This window comes from Ailuropoda melanoleuca, chromosome 4 (genome assembly GCF_002007445.2).
Source record: "Ailuropoda melanoleuca isolate Jingjing chromosome 4, ASM200744v2, whole genome shotgun sequence".
NCBI classification, from domain to species: domain Eukaryota; kingdom Metazoa; phylum Chordata; class Mammalia; order Carnivora; family Ursidae; genus Ailuropoda; species Ailuropoda melanoleuca.
In genome coordinates this window covers 31132598-31148290 of record NC_048221.1, presented here as the reverse complement: position 1 = coordinate 31148290, position 15693 = coordinate 31132598, and the positions used below count along the sequence as shown (strand labels likewise).

The 15693-nt window shown below is 48.4% G+C and overlaps 1 protein-coding gene and 1 pseudogene across 5 annotated transcripts in view; both read left to right on the top strand.

Moving 5' to 3' along the window:
- Nucleotides 1-13495, top strand: part of ADAMTS9 (ADAM metallopeptidase with thrombospondin type 1 motif 9) — a 182617-nt gene extending 169122 nt beyond the window's left edge. For 4 of the 5 annotated variants that reach the window (XM_034658601.1, XM_034658604.1, XM_034658603.1 and 1 more), the window contains one exon: nt 11813-13495. In XM_034658601.1, coding sequence (XP_034514492.1) covers nt 11813-11959 — 147 coding nt within the window. In that variant the 3' untranslated portion in view covers nt 11960-13495. The remainder of the gene's footprint in view (nt 1-11812) is intronic. The other variant, XM_034658600.1, reaches the window with a different exon arrangement.
- On the top strand, nt 3802-3889 carry LOC117802110 (annotated as a pseudogene).
- Nucleotides 13496-15693: the final 2198 nt, after the last annotated feature.

Sequence of the window (15693 nt, the reverse complement as noted above, 5' to 3'; positions counted from 1 at the left end):
ACTTTTTCTTCTATCTCCCGTATGTCTATGTTCCTATAAACTAGATTTAAAGGATTATATTCAGCAAACTATTTCATCAGTGACACCGTGCCATCCAATTCCTATTTCACTAGGAGGCACATAATGTCTGGTTGTGCCACTGCTCATGATTTTAAGATTAATCAGAGTGGTGTTTCTAAAATGTTTATGTGACTCCTCCGCTTAAAACCTTGGAAGGGCAGCCCATTACGCTTAGGATAAATCCCAGCTCCCTACCACAAACTGGCTCTGGGCTAATTCTTTCACAGTTTGTCACTATATCTCAACTACAGTTGAGTTACCATCCCTCAAACTTGCCAAGATCTTTCTCCACTTAGGACCTTTGCACTAACTGCTTGGAACACTCTCCCCCTAGATCTTTGCATGGCTGCTTACTTCTCACCCCTTCTCAACAGCCCTCCTGCCCAAACCACTCTCTAACTCATGACCCTGTTTTATTTTCTTTTACCATTTATCACAAACAGAAACATTTTCATCCTTTTTTGCTTCTGAATTTCCTTATGTGTTTCTGAGTTTCTCATCTGACTTCCCATACTGGAGTGTCAGTGCTCGTGGTCAGGGACCTTGTCATGGCTACTTACCACTGCACCCCAAAAACCTGGAACAGCACGGAGTGGGAAGTCAATGCTCAATCAATATTTGTTAAGCAAATAAACGAATCTTCCTGGGTGGTTTATGGTAAGATACAGCTTCTAAGACACCTATCCGCTGAGAATAAAAATAGCACTGGTCCCTATTTGTACTTCTGGGGTTTGGGTGTTTTGTTTTGTTTTACTAATGTCTTTGGAGGGGTGTATAATGCTTTTCTCCCAGACCATTGCTATTCAAAGTGCATCGCACAGACCAGAAGTTTTGGCGATACTGGAACCCTGTTAAAAATGCAGAATCTTATCCGGGCGCTGGGTGGCTCAGTAAGTGAAAGGTCTGTCTTACGCTCAGGTCATGACCCCAGTGTCCTGGAAACAGCCCCTCCCCGCCCCCTGCTGGAGACTCCTTGCTCAGCAGGGAGCCTGCTTCTCCCTTTCCCTCTGGCCCTCCCATGCTCTCTCTCCTGCTCCCTCTCTCTCTCTCTTCTCTGCCCTCTCCAATAAATAAATAAAATCTTTTTTTTTTTCAATGCAGAATCTCAGGCCCCGGCGCAGACCTATTGAACCAGATGCCCAGGTGGTGCCCCCGCTTTAAAATTTGAGAAGCCGGGGTCTGTTGGGTTTCCCCTCCCCACCCCACTCTCCAGCTACCCAATCCCGCCGCTGTGAAGCCTAGTGGCCCGTCCCCAGGAAGCGGGGGCGCCTCCTGAACTATTTACCTAAAGGCTTATCTCCCAGGGCTCCTTCCCTCCGGATTTGTTTATAAATATTGAAGCTGAAATGGAAACCACGTTGAAACTCTTCCCCCGAAGGCTGCAGGTCCTGGTAAGACTTCACCTTTGCCGCTATCTAGTGACCTATCTTAAGCAAACAGCTTTAAATGTTTTCACTTGTGGCTTGGGTTTGGCTTTTCCTTTCATCTTGCCTGGTAAGCAGATCGAGGCTAGCGTTTATTTTGAAAGCATGAAGTTTTCGCAATATTTCTTAACCCTGGGTTGAAGTCACAGAGCCCCAGGCCGCGGAACTGGGATTTGATCCCGCTCAGCCTGATTGCGAAGCCGGGGCCGCGAACCCGTGCCACGGTGGGCGCGCCAAGTGTGCTCCACCAAAGCGCTCCTTGTCCGTGCGTGCTTGCTTTCCTCCTTCCTTCGTGGGCAAGGCACGTGAGGATGGTGGGGTGATGCGCTCCTCGGCCCTTCGGAAGAGGACGAGAAAGGAGTGCAAAAGTAACCTCAGGAGGTTGAGTCACGTAAATGGTGTGACAGGGGCTTTGAAGACAGCGGGAGACTTCGTGGGGGAGGGGGGTTGGGGACATAGATCTAGAAGTCCTTGCAGTGCAGAAGGCCCAGGATGTCAGGGGCCAGGACTGCCCCTGGACCCTTCCATCAGACTTTGCTCACGTCTTGGCTGTGTCCCGCACTGTCAGTGGGCCTCAGTCTCTTGGGATGTATGAGTAAGAGCCCAGGCATCATACAGGTCCTCAGGGAAAAAGGATTCACCTCAGCTCAACATTTTCCTGAGCGTGAGCTCTGTGCTACACGTGGCCCTGGGGACTGAGAGCGGGGCAGGGAGTTGACATCACAATGCCATTCTTTGGGAACTTATATTGTAATGGGGGATACATGAGATCAATAATGTCTGAAGGACTTGATGGTTTGGGGGTCCAGATAAGACTATTCCGAAGTGTGTCTTGGCTTTAGAAATTAACAGTTTATTGAAGTCACGTGTTAAAAAAGCAAGGGTTTAAGCTCTGCTTCTAAGTCAGAAACACGTGAGCCATCGTGGTTAAGGGCCATTTGGAAGATGCTAGATTGCATTTGCAAACTTAACTAAGCTACATTTATAAATTCTGTGTATTCAGTTTCATTTTTTAGTAGCTCATTTGTGTTATTGACAAATCTTCCTAGGTGCTTAAGTAATTTTTATAAAGCTATTTAATTAAGCTAATAAATATGGTGATCCTCAAAACAGCTTAATGTTCTAACTTAGTAAACTTACTAAGATTTCAAATTAAAATCCTAAGTCAAGATCAATTATTACTCAATTACATATTTTAAATGGCTGTTACTAGGCTGATCTGTTCACTCTAACAGATCAAATTCCTGTAAACAAAATAAGCATATAAAATATGCATTTTACTACTCAAATACTTAAAATGTTAATGTTAATACCATGGATTTCATTATCTCACACATTTTTATAGTTAATTGTACATTTCCCGAGGGTAGTAATACGTCTGACCTTTAAGGGACAATGATAACAACCCCTTCCAGGTTCATGGACTGTGATAACCAGATAGAGCAAGGCAATGGAGGTGTCCCGTGGCACCTGAACCCCCTTTTTCAGAGTTGCCTACAGAAGAAGGGGATGGCCTCACTTCTGTCCCTTAGATTCACATGTAATTCATGCCTCTTTACCCAGATGGCCACACTGTTGGTTTCCTATTTCCTTCACTTTACAGATAAGTACATCAACTCCTGGTCTAAAAGACGTGTGAACTTGGCCAAAATGTGGCTTTGTTTTCTTTTTCTTTTCTTTTCTTTTTTTTCCCTCCGTAATCTTAAGGCCACACAACACTCACAGATTTCTAATTACATTGTGGATATACCTCAGAGGGGTGTGGAATTTTTAAGCACGATGTCCACGATCATTCTATTGACAAGAAGTGCTGTAGGAAGAGGAGAAAAATAAGGCGGAGTAGAGGGGTTAGAAAGTGAGGGGCGGGCATGGGTTTATAGGGTGGTCTGAGATGACCTGAGGAGGGGACATTGGATCAGAGACAGAATGATGGAAGGGACAAGGAAGGCCATGCTGATTGTCTGGCAAGGTCGTGTTTCAGGTAGAGGGAAGAGTGGGTGCAAAGGCCCTGAGGTAGGAGTGTGCTTGGCATTTTGAAAAAATAGCAGGGAATCCAGGGTTCCAGTTGTATACATGGGGCAGGGAGTAAGAAGTGATGAAAGCAGAGGGGACGTGGCCAGGATGAGATGGGGCCACTTACACATTATCGACCTGCATAAGGATCCAAAATTATATTCTGAATCAGCTAGGACGCCATTGGACCTGGTTTAGATTTTCAAACGCTTTCTCTGGCTACCAGTTGGAAAATAGAATGTAGTGAGACAGGGGTTAAAGCAGATAACCAGTGAAAAAGCAGCTCTTAAAATGGTCCCATCTGGTGCTGGCTTTGGTGGCACGTATAGTAAACTGGGCACCATACAGAGAAGGTTCGCATGGCCCCCGCGTAAGGATAGCACGCAAAACAGTCTCATCTAGAAAGCGCGGTGGCCTATGGTACCAGTGGAAATTGTGCTGTGTGTCTGGATTACAGGCCCATTTTCAAGGTGGTGCCAAAAGGATCCGATGAGGGATGGGAGACCAGGAGAGGAAGGGAGGAGAGCAGAGTAATGAGAAGAACGAAGGGGCTACTTTCACAGATGGGCGAAGTAGCAGGTGGAGTGGTGGCCGTCGGGCGTTCAGTTGAGGGCACGGCAAGGAGCAGCTGGACACGTGAACTGGGAGTGCACAGTGGAGGCTGGAGCCATCCTGGGTGCCAACTGCTATCCCCCCTTAAACTCCAGATTGAATGTCCACCTGCTCTTTGACACCTGCCCTGGATGTCTAAGGGGCCTCTCTGCCTCTCTGCAAATAAATCATTATTATCTATAAGCAGTAGCTGTCGGGTGTCTGGCGGGGTGGGGAGGAGGGGAAAGGGGGACAGGGAGGAGGAAGAACATGGTATCTTCGTTTAGGAGAAGTAAGTAATGCCGTCTGGGTGGCTTTTCAGGACTTCTCATTACTTTTGCTCTGCAACTTCAAAGGTTCATTTCCCCCCACCAAAATTCCAGCTCGTGGGTGATCCAACTTGAGTAAAATGCTGTGGATGTATATAGAGTCCAAGGATTTGATATCAAAACATGACTTGACATCTAGTGTTTACTGAGTGCCTCCCACACGTTAGCGTGTTCATTCCCTAGAACTGCCGTAAACAGATTACCACAAACTAGTGGCTTAACACAGCAGAAATGTGTTCTCTCGCGGTGCTGCAAGCCAGAAGCCAGAAATCCAGCTGTCAGCAGGGCCACGCTCCCTCTGGAGGCTCTGGGGCCAACCCTTCCTTGTTTCTTCTTCTAGCTTCCGGTAGCTGCTGGCCTTCCCTGTGGCTCGTATCACTCCAGTCTCTGCGTCCATTTCACATGACCTTCTCTGTTCCTGTGACTTCTCTTCTGTCCCTCAGAGGGACACTTGTTGCTGGATTTGGGTATGCTACAGACTGAAACTCTTTGTCCCCCCAAAACTCCTGTGTTGAAATCTCCTCCCCAGTGTGGTAGTATTTGGAGATGGGGCCTTTGGGAGGTGATGAGGTCATAAGAGTGGGGCCTTCATGCATGAGATGAGTGCCCTTATAAAAGACACCCCAGAGAGATCCCTTGTCCCTTCTGCCCCGTGAGGATGCTGTGACCAGGTGGCTGGCTGGGAACCGGGAAGCAGGCTCTCACCACACACCGTGTCTACCGACACCTTGATCTCGGACTTCCCTGCCTCCAGAACTGTGAGAGGCAAATGTTTGTGTGTCTAAGCCACCCAGTCTATGGTGTGTTTTTCTTTTAAAGATTCTATTTTTAAGTAATCTCTATACCCAACGCGGGGCTCGAACCCTGAGGTCAAGCATTGCACGCTCCACTGACTGAGCCAGCCAGGTTCCTCCGTGGTGTTTCTGCTTTAGCAACCTGAACAGAGGAAACAAGGCCCCCCCCGGATAGTCCAGGAGGAGCTCATCGGGACATCATTAAATTAATTGCATCTGCCAAGACCCTTTATCCAAATAAGGTCACATTCCCAGGTTCTGAAGGTTAGGCATGGACGTACCTCCTGGCGCCATACCGTGAGCCCGCTGGATTCAGCCAGTAGTGCAGAGGAGAGGGTGTAACCTCTTCGCACACTCATGCATCTGTTCATTCACTCAGCAAATAGTTACTGAGCAGATTATAAGACAAGGCCCTGCATGTGGCATTGCACACCTAAGTCAGGCTAATGAGCACAGAACTTACAGAGACCTCACAGCCTTGTTAGGGAAAGAGGATTATAAAAAACTCAGCTCACCCAGGAATATTCATGGTGTCCTCTTGTATACTGATAGATAGATAGATTAATATATATTATATATGTACATAATACATTTACATGTATATTATATATATATAAATCCTACCAATTAGTTCTGTCTGGGAAGTAACATTAACGTTTCCATTTACAGTCATGGAAACTGGCTTCACTTTCACAGGGTGACAGTCGTAGGTGGTACAGTCAGGATTTGAACCCAGGCATGCCCAAATTGGAGGGGGGGAGGATTTGTTCTTCGAATCTTCTGGTCAACCACTTTTGGGAAGCACTCACTTTTATTTTATTATGCGTAAATCGCAAAGTGTAGGACTGGGGTTTCCCTGAGGTTCAGTGGTCTCAGAGCCCTCAGTCCTGTTAAACAGCACAAGAATGACAAAATGCAGCTGAGCCTCCGCGACCCAGACTTTGTGTTTCCTAAGAGAGTGATGCCCTCCGCGTGTGTGATCTGAGAAACAGCAATCCCTGTAATTATAATTAGATGCAGCACAGAGTCGCCAACCAGGACTCTGGAACCTAGTTAGAAATGTAGCTTTCGGTTATACTTACTACTTGGTAGGACAGTAGGAACTCTTTTTTTCTTGTTCTTTTTCTCCCGTGGCTGATGGAAGCAGTCATGTGGCAAGCAGGAGACCTGGGTCCCCTCTTTCAGCACCGCCCCTGAGCTGAGTGGTCCAAGGAACATTGCTTCTAACCACTGAGCCCCAGGTTCCTCATCACTAAGGCGAATGTTGGCACTAGGTGATCTTGGAGGCTCCCCTGCCTCTGAAGTGTTGTACCGGCAAGGCTAAATATTGAGTGTTAATTATATTTGTTAGTATATGTGTTCTGTATGGCTAGGCTTAGTTTACATTTTTTATGAGACAGATGAATGAGGTTAATAAGAATAGATAATTAAAAAAAAATACTGGATTCCCAGAAGGCATTTTACTGTGAATTTAATTATGGGAAGTGCTAATTGTATCACTCTAAGACTTGAAAGTTGTCCAATTGCTTCATGCACTACGAGTAAGGGACAGCTTTTCTTTTTTTTTTTTTCTTTTTCTTTTTTTTTCTTTTTCTTTTTCTTTTCTTTTTTTTTTTTTTTTTTTTTATATTATGTTAGTCACCATACAGTACATCCCCGGATTCCGATGCAAAGTTCGATGCTTCATTAGTTGCGTATAACACCCAGTGCACCACGCAATACGTGCCCNGTGCCCTCCTTACTACCCATCACCAGTCTATCCCATTCCCCCACCCCCCTCCCCTCTGAAGTCTTCAGTTTGTTTCTCATAGTCCATAGTCTCTCATGTTTCATTCCCCCTTCTGATTACCCCCAGGGACAGCTTTTCTTAAGTTAGCCTCAGTTCTAAACTAGTACCAGAGAAGCAGAACAGTTACTTTCTAGCCATGGAAAGAAAGAGAATACCAGTCAGTTGGCATAGTTGGTCTCTTTCTTGGTCTTTGGTAAATTAATGTCTCTATGACAGATAGGAAATATACATTTTAAAATGTAGCTCCACTATTATCCATCTACTGTATGCTCTCACTGTAGAGCTGTCACTAGCCCGTATGGCCTCTTCCTTACCAATTAGCCAAAGACACCCTCTTTCAGAGCATACAGCTCCACAAACAGCTTTGTGAGCAGGTGCATCTGCACCTGCATGGGTATCGTTTGACAACTGGAGCTTGGAATGAATTGTAGTCTCTACTCACAGCCTTGGCTATTTGTGCAGTGCACACACTGCTCCACTGAACAAGGCAGCCCATCCTAGCTCAGTCAAACTCTTTCTACTCCTCCCAGGAAGTGGCCTGTCTTTATTTTTCAAAAAGCCCATGGTCACTGCTTTGGAGACAGCTTCATTTGAGGTTGTAGGCAGAGGGCCTGGAATATTTGAGGGCCTTGGATTAGGAGAGAGAATGACACTTTTGAGGAACAGAGAGAAAAACCGTTGTGGCTAAGATTAGGCAACAAGGGAGACGAAGTTAGGAGACAAAATCTAGAGATAGATAGAAGTCATTCTTTAATTTCTAGGCCATTGGTGAGGGGCTTTTTCCTAAAAACAACAGGACTCTGGCTGTTGTAAGCATTGAACGGTTTAAACAGATCCAACTGGTTGCTCTGTAGAGAATAGATTGTAGGAAGCCTAGAGTGCTTGGGCAAGGGTGATGCTGGAGAAGGAGGAATGGACTTTAGAGATCTTTATAAAGTAGAATTACCCAGGAATGGTGATGGATTGGGTTGAGGTCCACACCAGTGTTGGGTAGCCTAGCGCTGGAGGCTTCTATGGGAGAGAGAAATGGGGTAAATTCAAAGGTAGAAATAATCGCTTACATGACACTTGGAGGCGCCAGTCTAAGTGCTCTACATAGATTAGTTGATTTAATCTGTGGAGGAGGGACTATTCTTTCCCCCCTTTATAGAGAAGAGGAACCTGAGGTGCAGGAAGATTAAATAACTTGTCCCATGTCCCACACCAGAGTTGGGATATCAAGCCTGAGAGCGTGAGCTTTAAGTCCTTGCTGTAAACCAGTGGTCCTCACCTGGGGATGATTTTGCCCCAGAGGACATGTGGCCATACCTGGTGGCATTCATGGCTGTCACAACTCAGGGATGGGGAATGCACCTCTAAAAGACAGAAGCCATGGCTGCTGCCAAATTTCTTGTATCGCAGAGTTGGTCGCACCTCTCCAGCAGCACCAGGGTGGGGAGTTGAGCTCCGACCACCGTGTTAGACCACCTCTTAGGATAGTGCCTGAGTTCTATCTACGACAACTCATTTGCCAAGACTAGGGGAAGACCAGTTTGAGGGAGACTGTGAGCTGCTGTCTGGATACATCCAGTTGAAGTCCTTAAAGACATCTAAGAAGACACCAGCTTAGGACCCAGTGGGACGATAACCATATGAACCAGAAGGAGGGCTTTCACTAGACACTAAATCTGCTGGCACCTTGGACTTGGACTTTGCAGCCTCCAGAACTCTGAGAAATAAGTGTTTCTTGTTTAAAAAAAAAAAAAAAAAAAGATAGGCAAGAGAACGAACGTGACACACAGGCTGGATGCCTCCTGGGATCTGACTGTGGTGGACGAGGTTCTATTCCTGGCAACCGGACACACCCAGTACTTATACATTTTATCTTGTAGTTGTTTGTTTATAATCCACCCTCTTCCAGAGAGGATGTAAAGCTGCTTACAAGGATAAGGAATAAACAATAGGCCATAAAAGTTAAAAGTGGGGCAGAAGAAGGCAAGAACACCAGGGTGAAGACATGGGATGGGGCCAGAAACAAGGCCTGAAAGGACCCTAACCATCTTTCCAGCCGTTGCAGGGTCGTTATTAGGATTTTACTGGACTCGCGCATCCCTGTCTCTGCTGACCCCCCTGGCTGAGCGCTGCCCCTCTCTAGCAGATGGACCCTGAATCACATCTCTTGGCCTCTCTGTGGATGAGCAGAAAACTGGGTATTCTTTCTGTCTTTTAAGTTCCTGCTACATAGTGGGAAAACAATAAGTAGTTGTTCAGAGAAACTCCGGGGATCCAGTTGTGAACAGGACACAAACCTTCCCCTCCTGGGGCTGCCTTTGTAAGGGGGAAATCAACCCAAAGGCAGGCATTTGGTGCAGGCGTTCATGGTTTGGTTTATTAGTTAAATTAATACGATAGTTTCAAGGGGTCATTTACCCTATAACAAGACAAAAGGAGGAGTCAGGAAGGCATGATGACAACAGTGTCAGATGGTGTGGTTGGCGGGCCATTCTGAGGAGGTGATGGAGCACCCAGCTTTGAAGGAGGGAAGGAGCCAGCTGGCACAAAGTGAGTGTGGGGATGTTCCAGGTGTGGATACCCTGGGTGGAAAGAGCCCTGGCCTTTGAGAGACCCAAAGGGGGGCCTGAAGCAGGACAAGGGAGGTGAGGCTGGGAAGCAAGAAGGCAGGAAAATGGGCCAGGCCTTGGGAGTCATAGGAAAGGGTACGGGTTTTATTCCAAGAGCAGGAGGGAGCTGTGCAAGAACTGTGGGGTAAAGATACAACTTTCCCAGGCTCCTTCATAGATGCAGTCATGTGACTGAAGCTGGCCACTAGAATGCAAGCCGAGGTGTGGCTTTGAAAGGAGGGAATGACCCCGTCCTTGCTGCTCTATGGGATGCAGACTCAATGTCTGGAGCCCCAGCACCATCTTGGACTTGGAGGCAACCTTGAAAATGGAGGCTAGGGATGGGAGTGCCACGAGCTAGACGGAGCCTGGATTCTGACACTGTTGAGCTGCCACACCAGTCTTGGGTAGCCCAGTGCCGGATGGTTCGATGGGAAAGAGGAATGTCTGTCTTATTGAAGACACGGTTAGTGTGAGTTGCCCGTCACAGCTGAAGCTAATCCTAACTGATGGAGGTTTTCAGTGGGGAGGAACATCATTCTGCTTATCATATAAGAAGTTCCCTTAGACTATTGTGTGGAGAAGGTCCCTTAGACTGTTGAATGGACTGAAAGGGAATAACATGAAAGCAAGGAGATGGGGTAGAGTCTGGGGCACCTGGCCAGGCAAATGCATGAATGAATGTAGAGATGAATGAATTAGTGAATGAATGGCCTCGTGCTGCCTGCCTTCTCATCTCTGATGATCTGCTCTCCCTTGCCTTTCTGTTCTATTAGCTGGTGAGCCTTCCTTAAAGATTATTCGGGCTGCTATCACCAAATATCGTAGGCTGGATGACTTAAACAGCAAACATTTATTTCTCACAGTTCTGGAAACTGACAAGCCCAAGATCAAGGTAGATGCCGTTCTTGGTGAAGGCCTGTTCCTCCATGGCTGAGAGAGGGAGCTCTCATGGCTCTTCCTCTTCTTAAAGGGGCACTCATCCTGTCATGGGGGCCCCACTTCAGAACCTCATCTAAACCTAACTACCTCCCACGGCCCACCTCCAAATACCCTCACATTGGGGATTAGGGCGTCAACATATGAATTACGGGGAGGGGGGTTGGATTTTTACTTTCACAAGAGAACACTTCACTTTTGACGCCTCTGGTCACCAAACTTAGGGGCTGGGGCATCCCCCACAGCAAGCAATTCTGCAACAGCCACTGAGCATCCCATACTTTAACTCTCTTCTGGCACCGTCTACCTGGAGATAGTGTCAGATCCCACGGAGTAAGGCTCCATTCCAGAAGACTGTTCCCACCTCACTTCAGATGCCCATTGCAAGTCGCAGGTCCCTAGGTTACGTCCATCCAACTTGGCTACACATCGGGGACTTTCACATCCCCCTCCCTGGGTTAGATGCATTTGCCACAGCAGCTCACAGAACTCAGAAAAAGGCTTGCTTACATTTACCGTTGATGAAAGGATGTGATAAAGGATAGAGATGAACTTCCAGAGGGGGGAATACATAGGACGAGGTCCGGGAGGGTCCCAGGCCCAGGAGCTTCTGTCCTCATGGAGCTGGGACGCATCCCCTCTCTGGTACCTGGATGTGCTCACCAACCTGGAAGTTCTCTGAACTCTGTACTTTGGAGATTTTTATAGAAGCTTCCCCATGTAGGCACAGTAGGTCCATAACTGCATTTTCAGCCCTTGTTCCTTCTCAGCAGAATGGGGGTGGGGCTGAAAATTCCAAACTTCTGGGGCGCCTGGGTGGCACAGCGGTTAAGCGTCTGCCTTCGGCTCAGGGCGTGATCCCGGTGTTATGGGATCGAGCCCCACATCGGGCTCCTCTGCTATGAGCCTGCTTCTTCCTCCTCCCACTCCCCCTGCTTGTGTTCCCTCTCCCGCTGGCTGTCTCTATCTCTGTCGAATAAATCAATAAAATCCTTAAAAAAAAAAAAAAGAAAGAAAGAAAATTCCAAACTTCTAACCATGGTTTGGTCTTTCTGGTGGCCAGCCCCCTTCCAGGAGCCCATCCAGAGTCACCTCATTAGAACTAAAAATGCTCCTATCACCCAGCAAGTTACAGGGGTCTCAAGAGCTCTGTGCGAGGGACAAGGTGAAAAGACCCATATTTATTTTCTGTCACCTCACAGGGCATGCAAACATTAATTCCATAACACATGCTGATTGTACATTCCTCCTTTTTCCCTTCCTGGTCCCCAAGTTCACCAGGTGTGGGCAGAAGAAAGAGACCCGGAATGTCCCAGCCAACCCCATCCGCCAGCACCTGCTTGAAGATTTTACCTCCGCCTCCATGGAAGGAGAAAGTCACCTCCAACAAAAGAGAGGAGGGGAAGCGGCAGCTTTTTGAGTATTAACCTTGGAAGGGTCTTCACGGTCATTGAATCCCCACTTTACAGATGGGGAAACTGATGCCCAGAAAGGGATGGGACTTGCCCATGGCCACACAGCGTGTCAGTAGGACAGAAGTCATACAAGGTAGAAGCTGGAAGAGGGTGTAAACACCTTGTGCCTCCCCCTCCCCATTTAGAGAAGGGGAAACTGAGGCCCAGAGTGGGGGAGTCGTGACAGCTAGGACGAGAACTCAGGACAGAATCACCATCGTGTGCAACCAGGACAGCCCCACAGAACCTGCAATTGGGACTTAATGCTCAGCACTCGTGTCTGGAAATTCTCAGTCGCTGTGTCTTTAAATCTGTGTTTCCTAAGTGAAATCTGTCCGGACAGCAGAGCCCACCCTGAGGGTGGGGAGGCTCGTGCCTGTGATCTCCTGCCTCCCGCTGCCTGCTGCCTCCTCAGGTGGGTTCTCAACCCCGAGGTGTCCCACGCCTGGCCCAGTCTGCCCCTCCCCACTCTCCCAGCCCCATCCCCACTGCACCCCCCGGGGGGGGGCCTGTGGCTGAAGAGGGTTGGCCGGTCGCAGCCACCACGTCTCCGGGTGGGGCACACGGGCACACTAGCGGCCCTGGTCTGGCCTGATGTTGGTGGTGCATTCCCCGCGCAGCCCAGCAGGGCGCAGCCTCTTCCCCAGTCTGATTCAGGAACCTAGGGCATCCTGATAGGGAAGTTGCAATATCTGGGGTTGCCCGTCCATTGTGGGGTGGGGTAAAGGGCCGCTAGGAAAGCGGGCTGCCTCGCTCTACTTCCCTGTACCCCCAGGTACTTGGTGGTCATGGAGAGAGTCTGCAAAAAACACAAGCCTTCTATTTTAGTACGCTTCACAGCACCCCTTTGCAACTTTGTGAACAAGGGGCCTTGCGTTTCTCTTTGCGATGGGACCTCAATGCAACGGGACCTCAAATTGGGTAGCAGGTCCTGCCTTGGGACTTCTGATGTCTCCTTCCATCAGCTTCAGCTCTGACGGGGCAGCCCTAGTTTTTATGGCCAATCTACTTTGCTCCAGGCCCTGTGCTCAGCGTTTTTCCTCTCTTCTCTGTTGGGAGGCTTGGGCTCACAGTGACGCGTGGACTCATGGTGCCCATCGGACCCGACAGTACGCAGTAGACTCATTGTAAAGAGGAGGAAGGGGAGGCACGACTAGGCTACGTGAACATGCCGCAGTCCCCCAGCCGAGGATCAGGTGGGGCAGGCTTCCTCCCCAGGCAGCTTGTCCACTGGTCCTGCCCCCATCTGCGGGCAGTGGGGGCGGGAGAAGGAAGGCACGCTGTCCTGGAGCTGGCTCTGGCTGCCTCTCTTCCCCCCTGTGCGGGGCCCTGTGTTCCCCCCCTCTTCAGCAGGCTCACCCTGTGCCCTCCGAGGGGAGGAGACCACGTGGGCCAGATCACTGTGTAACCAGGCAACCGTTCCAAGATGCTGCTTTTCCTTCATGCTCCTTCTGCCTTATTCAATATCTGCCAGGCGGACACGGCTCCTGGGAGCATCCAGAAAGACATCGTTAAGAAATAAGGCTGACTGGGGAGGCCTGCAGGGATATCTAATATTCATCTGTCTGAACCCTATACCCCAAAGTCTTGAACTTGCTTTGCCTGTTGGGGATTCTGAGAGAATGATGGGAATCCAGATTGCCTGGGACTGGATCTAGATGGATAGGGTATGGGGAAGACGGGGCAGGGGGGACTCTTGGTGTCATGTGACACTTGACCCTCAGCTGCTCCCCAGATCTCCCTGTTTCCCCTGGATGGAGGTTCAAAGACCTTGCTCTCAGAAGCCGCTCAAAGCATACAAACCTGCCTTCTGCTCACACAGTCCCTCCATCTGCAGTCAGGGGCGAGATGAAGTGGATGGCCAGGGTTTATTGAGCTCCTGTTATATTCCCTGTGCTAGACACTAGGGAAAGAAAAATGAGCAAATCAGACCCCATTCCAGTTTCACAGATGGGAAAACAAAGGCCCAGATAGGCAGAAAGAAGCTGAATCTAGGTGATGCCCACTTCTGTTCCTACCTCCAGCAATGCTGCTTTTACTAGAACGAAGGGTTGGAGCAGTGCTCTAGGTCAGGGGAAACCGACGAACATGGAGAAAAAGGGCCTCTTCCCGGGCCACACAGCTTGCTTGGCCCCCAAGGTCACCAGGAGATACTTGAGCTGTTCTTGGACTCAGTAACTGTTGGGAACTCCAAACCTTCTATTTTCAGAGGCCCACTGCCTGATGCCCGTGCTGACGTCAGCGGTCATTCACTGATAGTGGAAGCATAATGGAGCAGAGACTTGGGGGATTGGGGACAGTTATTTCATCTCTTTGGGTCTGTTTCCTCCTCTGTAAAATGGGGATGATAATAATACTTACCTCATAGGATTCTTGTGAGGATTAAATGAGATCATTTGTGTCATGTGTTGAATGCCATGTTGAATATTATTTGTGTCAAACTTTTTTTTTATTGAGAGATCTTTTTTATTGAGAGATCTGTCAAACTTTTTATTTATTGAGAGAGAGAGAGAGATCATGAGTGGAGGGGGAGGGGCAGAAGCAGAGGAAGAAGCAGGGAGCCCAATGTGGGGCTCGATCCGAGGACCCTGGGATCATGACCTGAGCCAAAAGCAGATGCTTAACTGACTGAGCCACTCAGGCACCCCTATTTGTGTCAAACTTTCATCACAGATTTCAAATCCTCAACCGGATAAAAAAAATAGGGCTTATATCATATTCTTTATTTCTTTAGTGGCTTCCCAAAGCCTAGGACTATGTCTGTAAAACAGTAGATACTCAACAATAAATTTTTTTTCAGTTAGTGAAATTTTGGAAAATTTAGAGTTGAAGTCAAGGTAGACAGCAAAATGGTAGGCAAAGCCATAGTTCTTTCTTTCTTTTTTTTTTTTTTTTAAAGATTTTATTTATTTATTTGACAGAGATAGAGACAGCCAGTGAGAGAGGGAACACAAAGGGGGAGTGGGAGAGGAAGAAGCAGGCTCACAGCAGAGGAGCCTGATGTGGGGCTCGAACCCACAACGCCGGGATCACGCCCTGAGCCGAAGGCAGACGCTCAACCGCTGTGCCACCCAGGCGCCCCAGCCATAGTTCTTTCTTAGCCAAGACTGAACTTGAGCCATTGTGCACCCAGCCTCCCCTTCCTTCCTTTTTCCCTCCCCAAACCTCCAGCCTTCTCTCGGGGGAGCACTGGAGTCCTGTCATTTCCTCCGTGATGTGATGTGAATTTAATATCAAGGTGGCCCTCTTCTCAGGGGCATTTGCATTCAGTCTTCTCTGTAATTGTGGTAATACTTCCATCAGAAAGCGGAGGCGGGCAACTCCTCACAGAGCTCAGGGAATGAGGCCGAGACTGGCTGGCTCTTCCCTAACCTTGACATCTAGGCTCTATTTCCCAGCTTCCACTGCAGCCAAGGATGACCACGTGACTGAGTTCTGGCCAGTGAATGTGGGTGCAAATAATGTGCACCACTTCCAACCCTGACCCATCAAACTTGCCATGCGCTGTCCAGCCATGGCAGGATGGGGGGAAGGGGAGTCTCCCTCCCCTCCCCCACATCAGGAGCAATGATTTAGGACTTTACCAAAGAGATGAACTTCCATTGAGTTTGAGGAGGGAGGTGGTTACCTGTTACAGCATCTAGTATGACCTTAGCTAACACAGTCACGAGGCAAGGGGCCACAAAAGGAAGTTGACTCT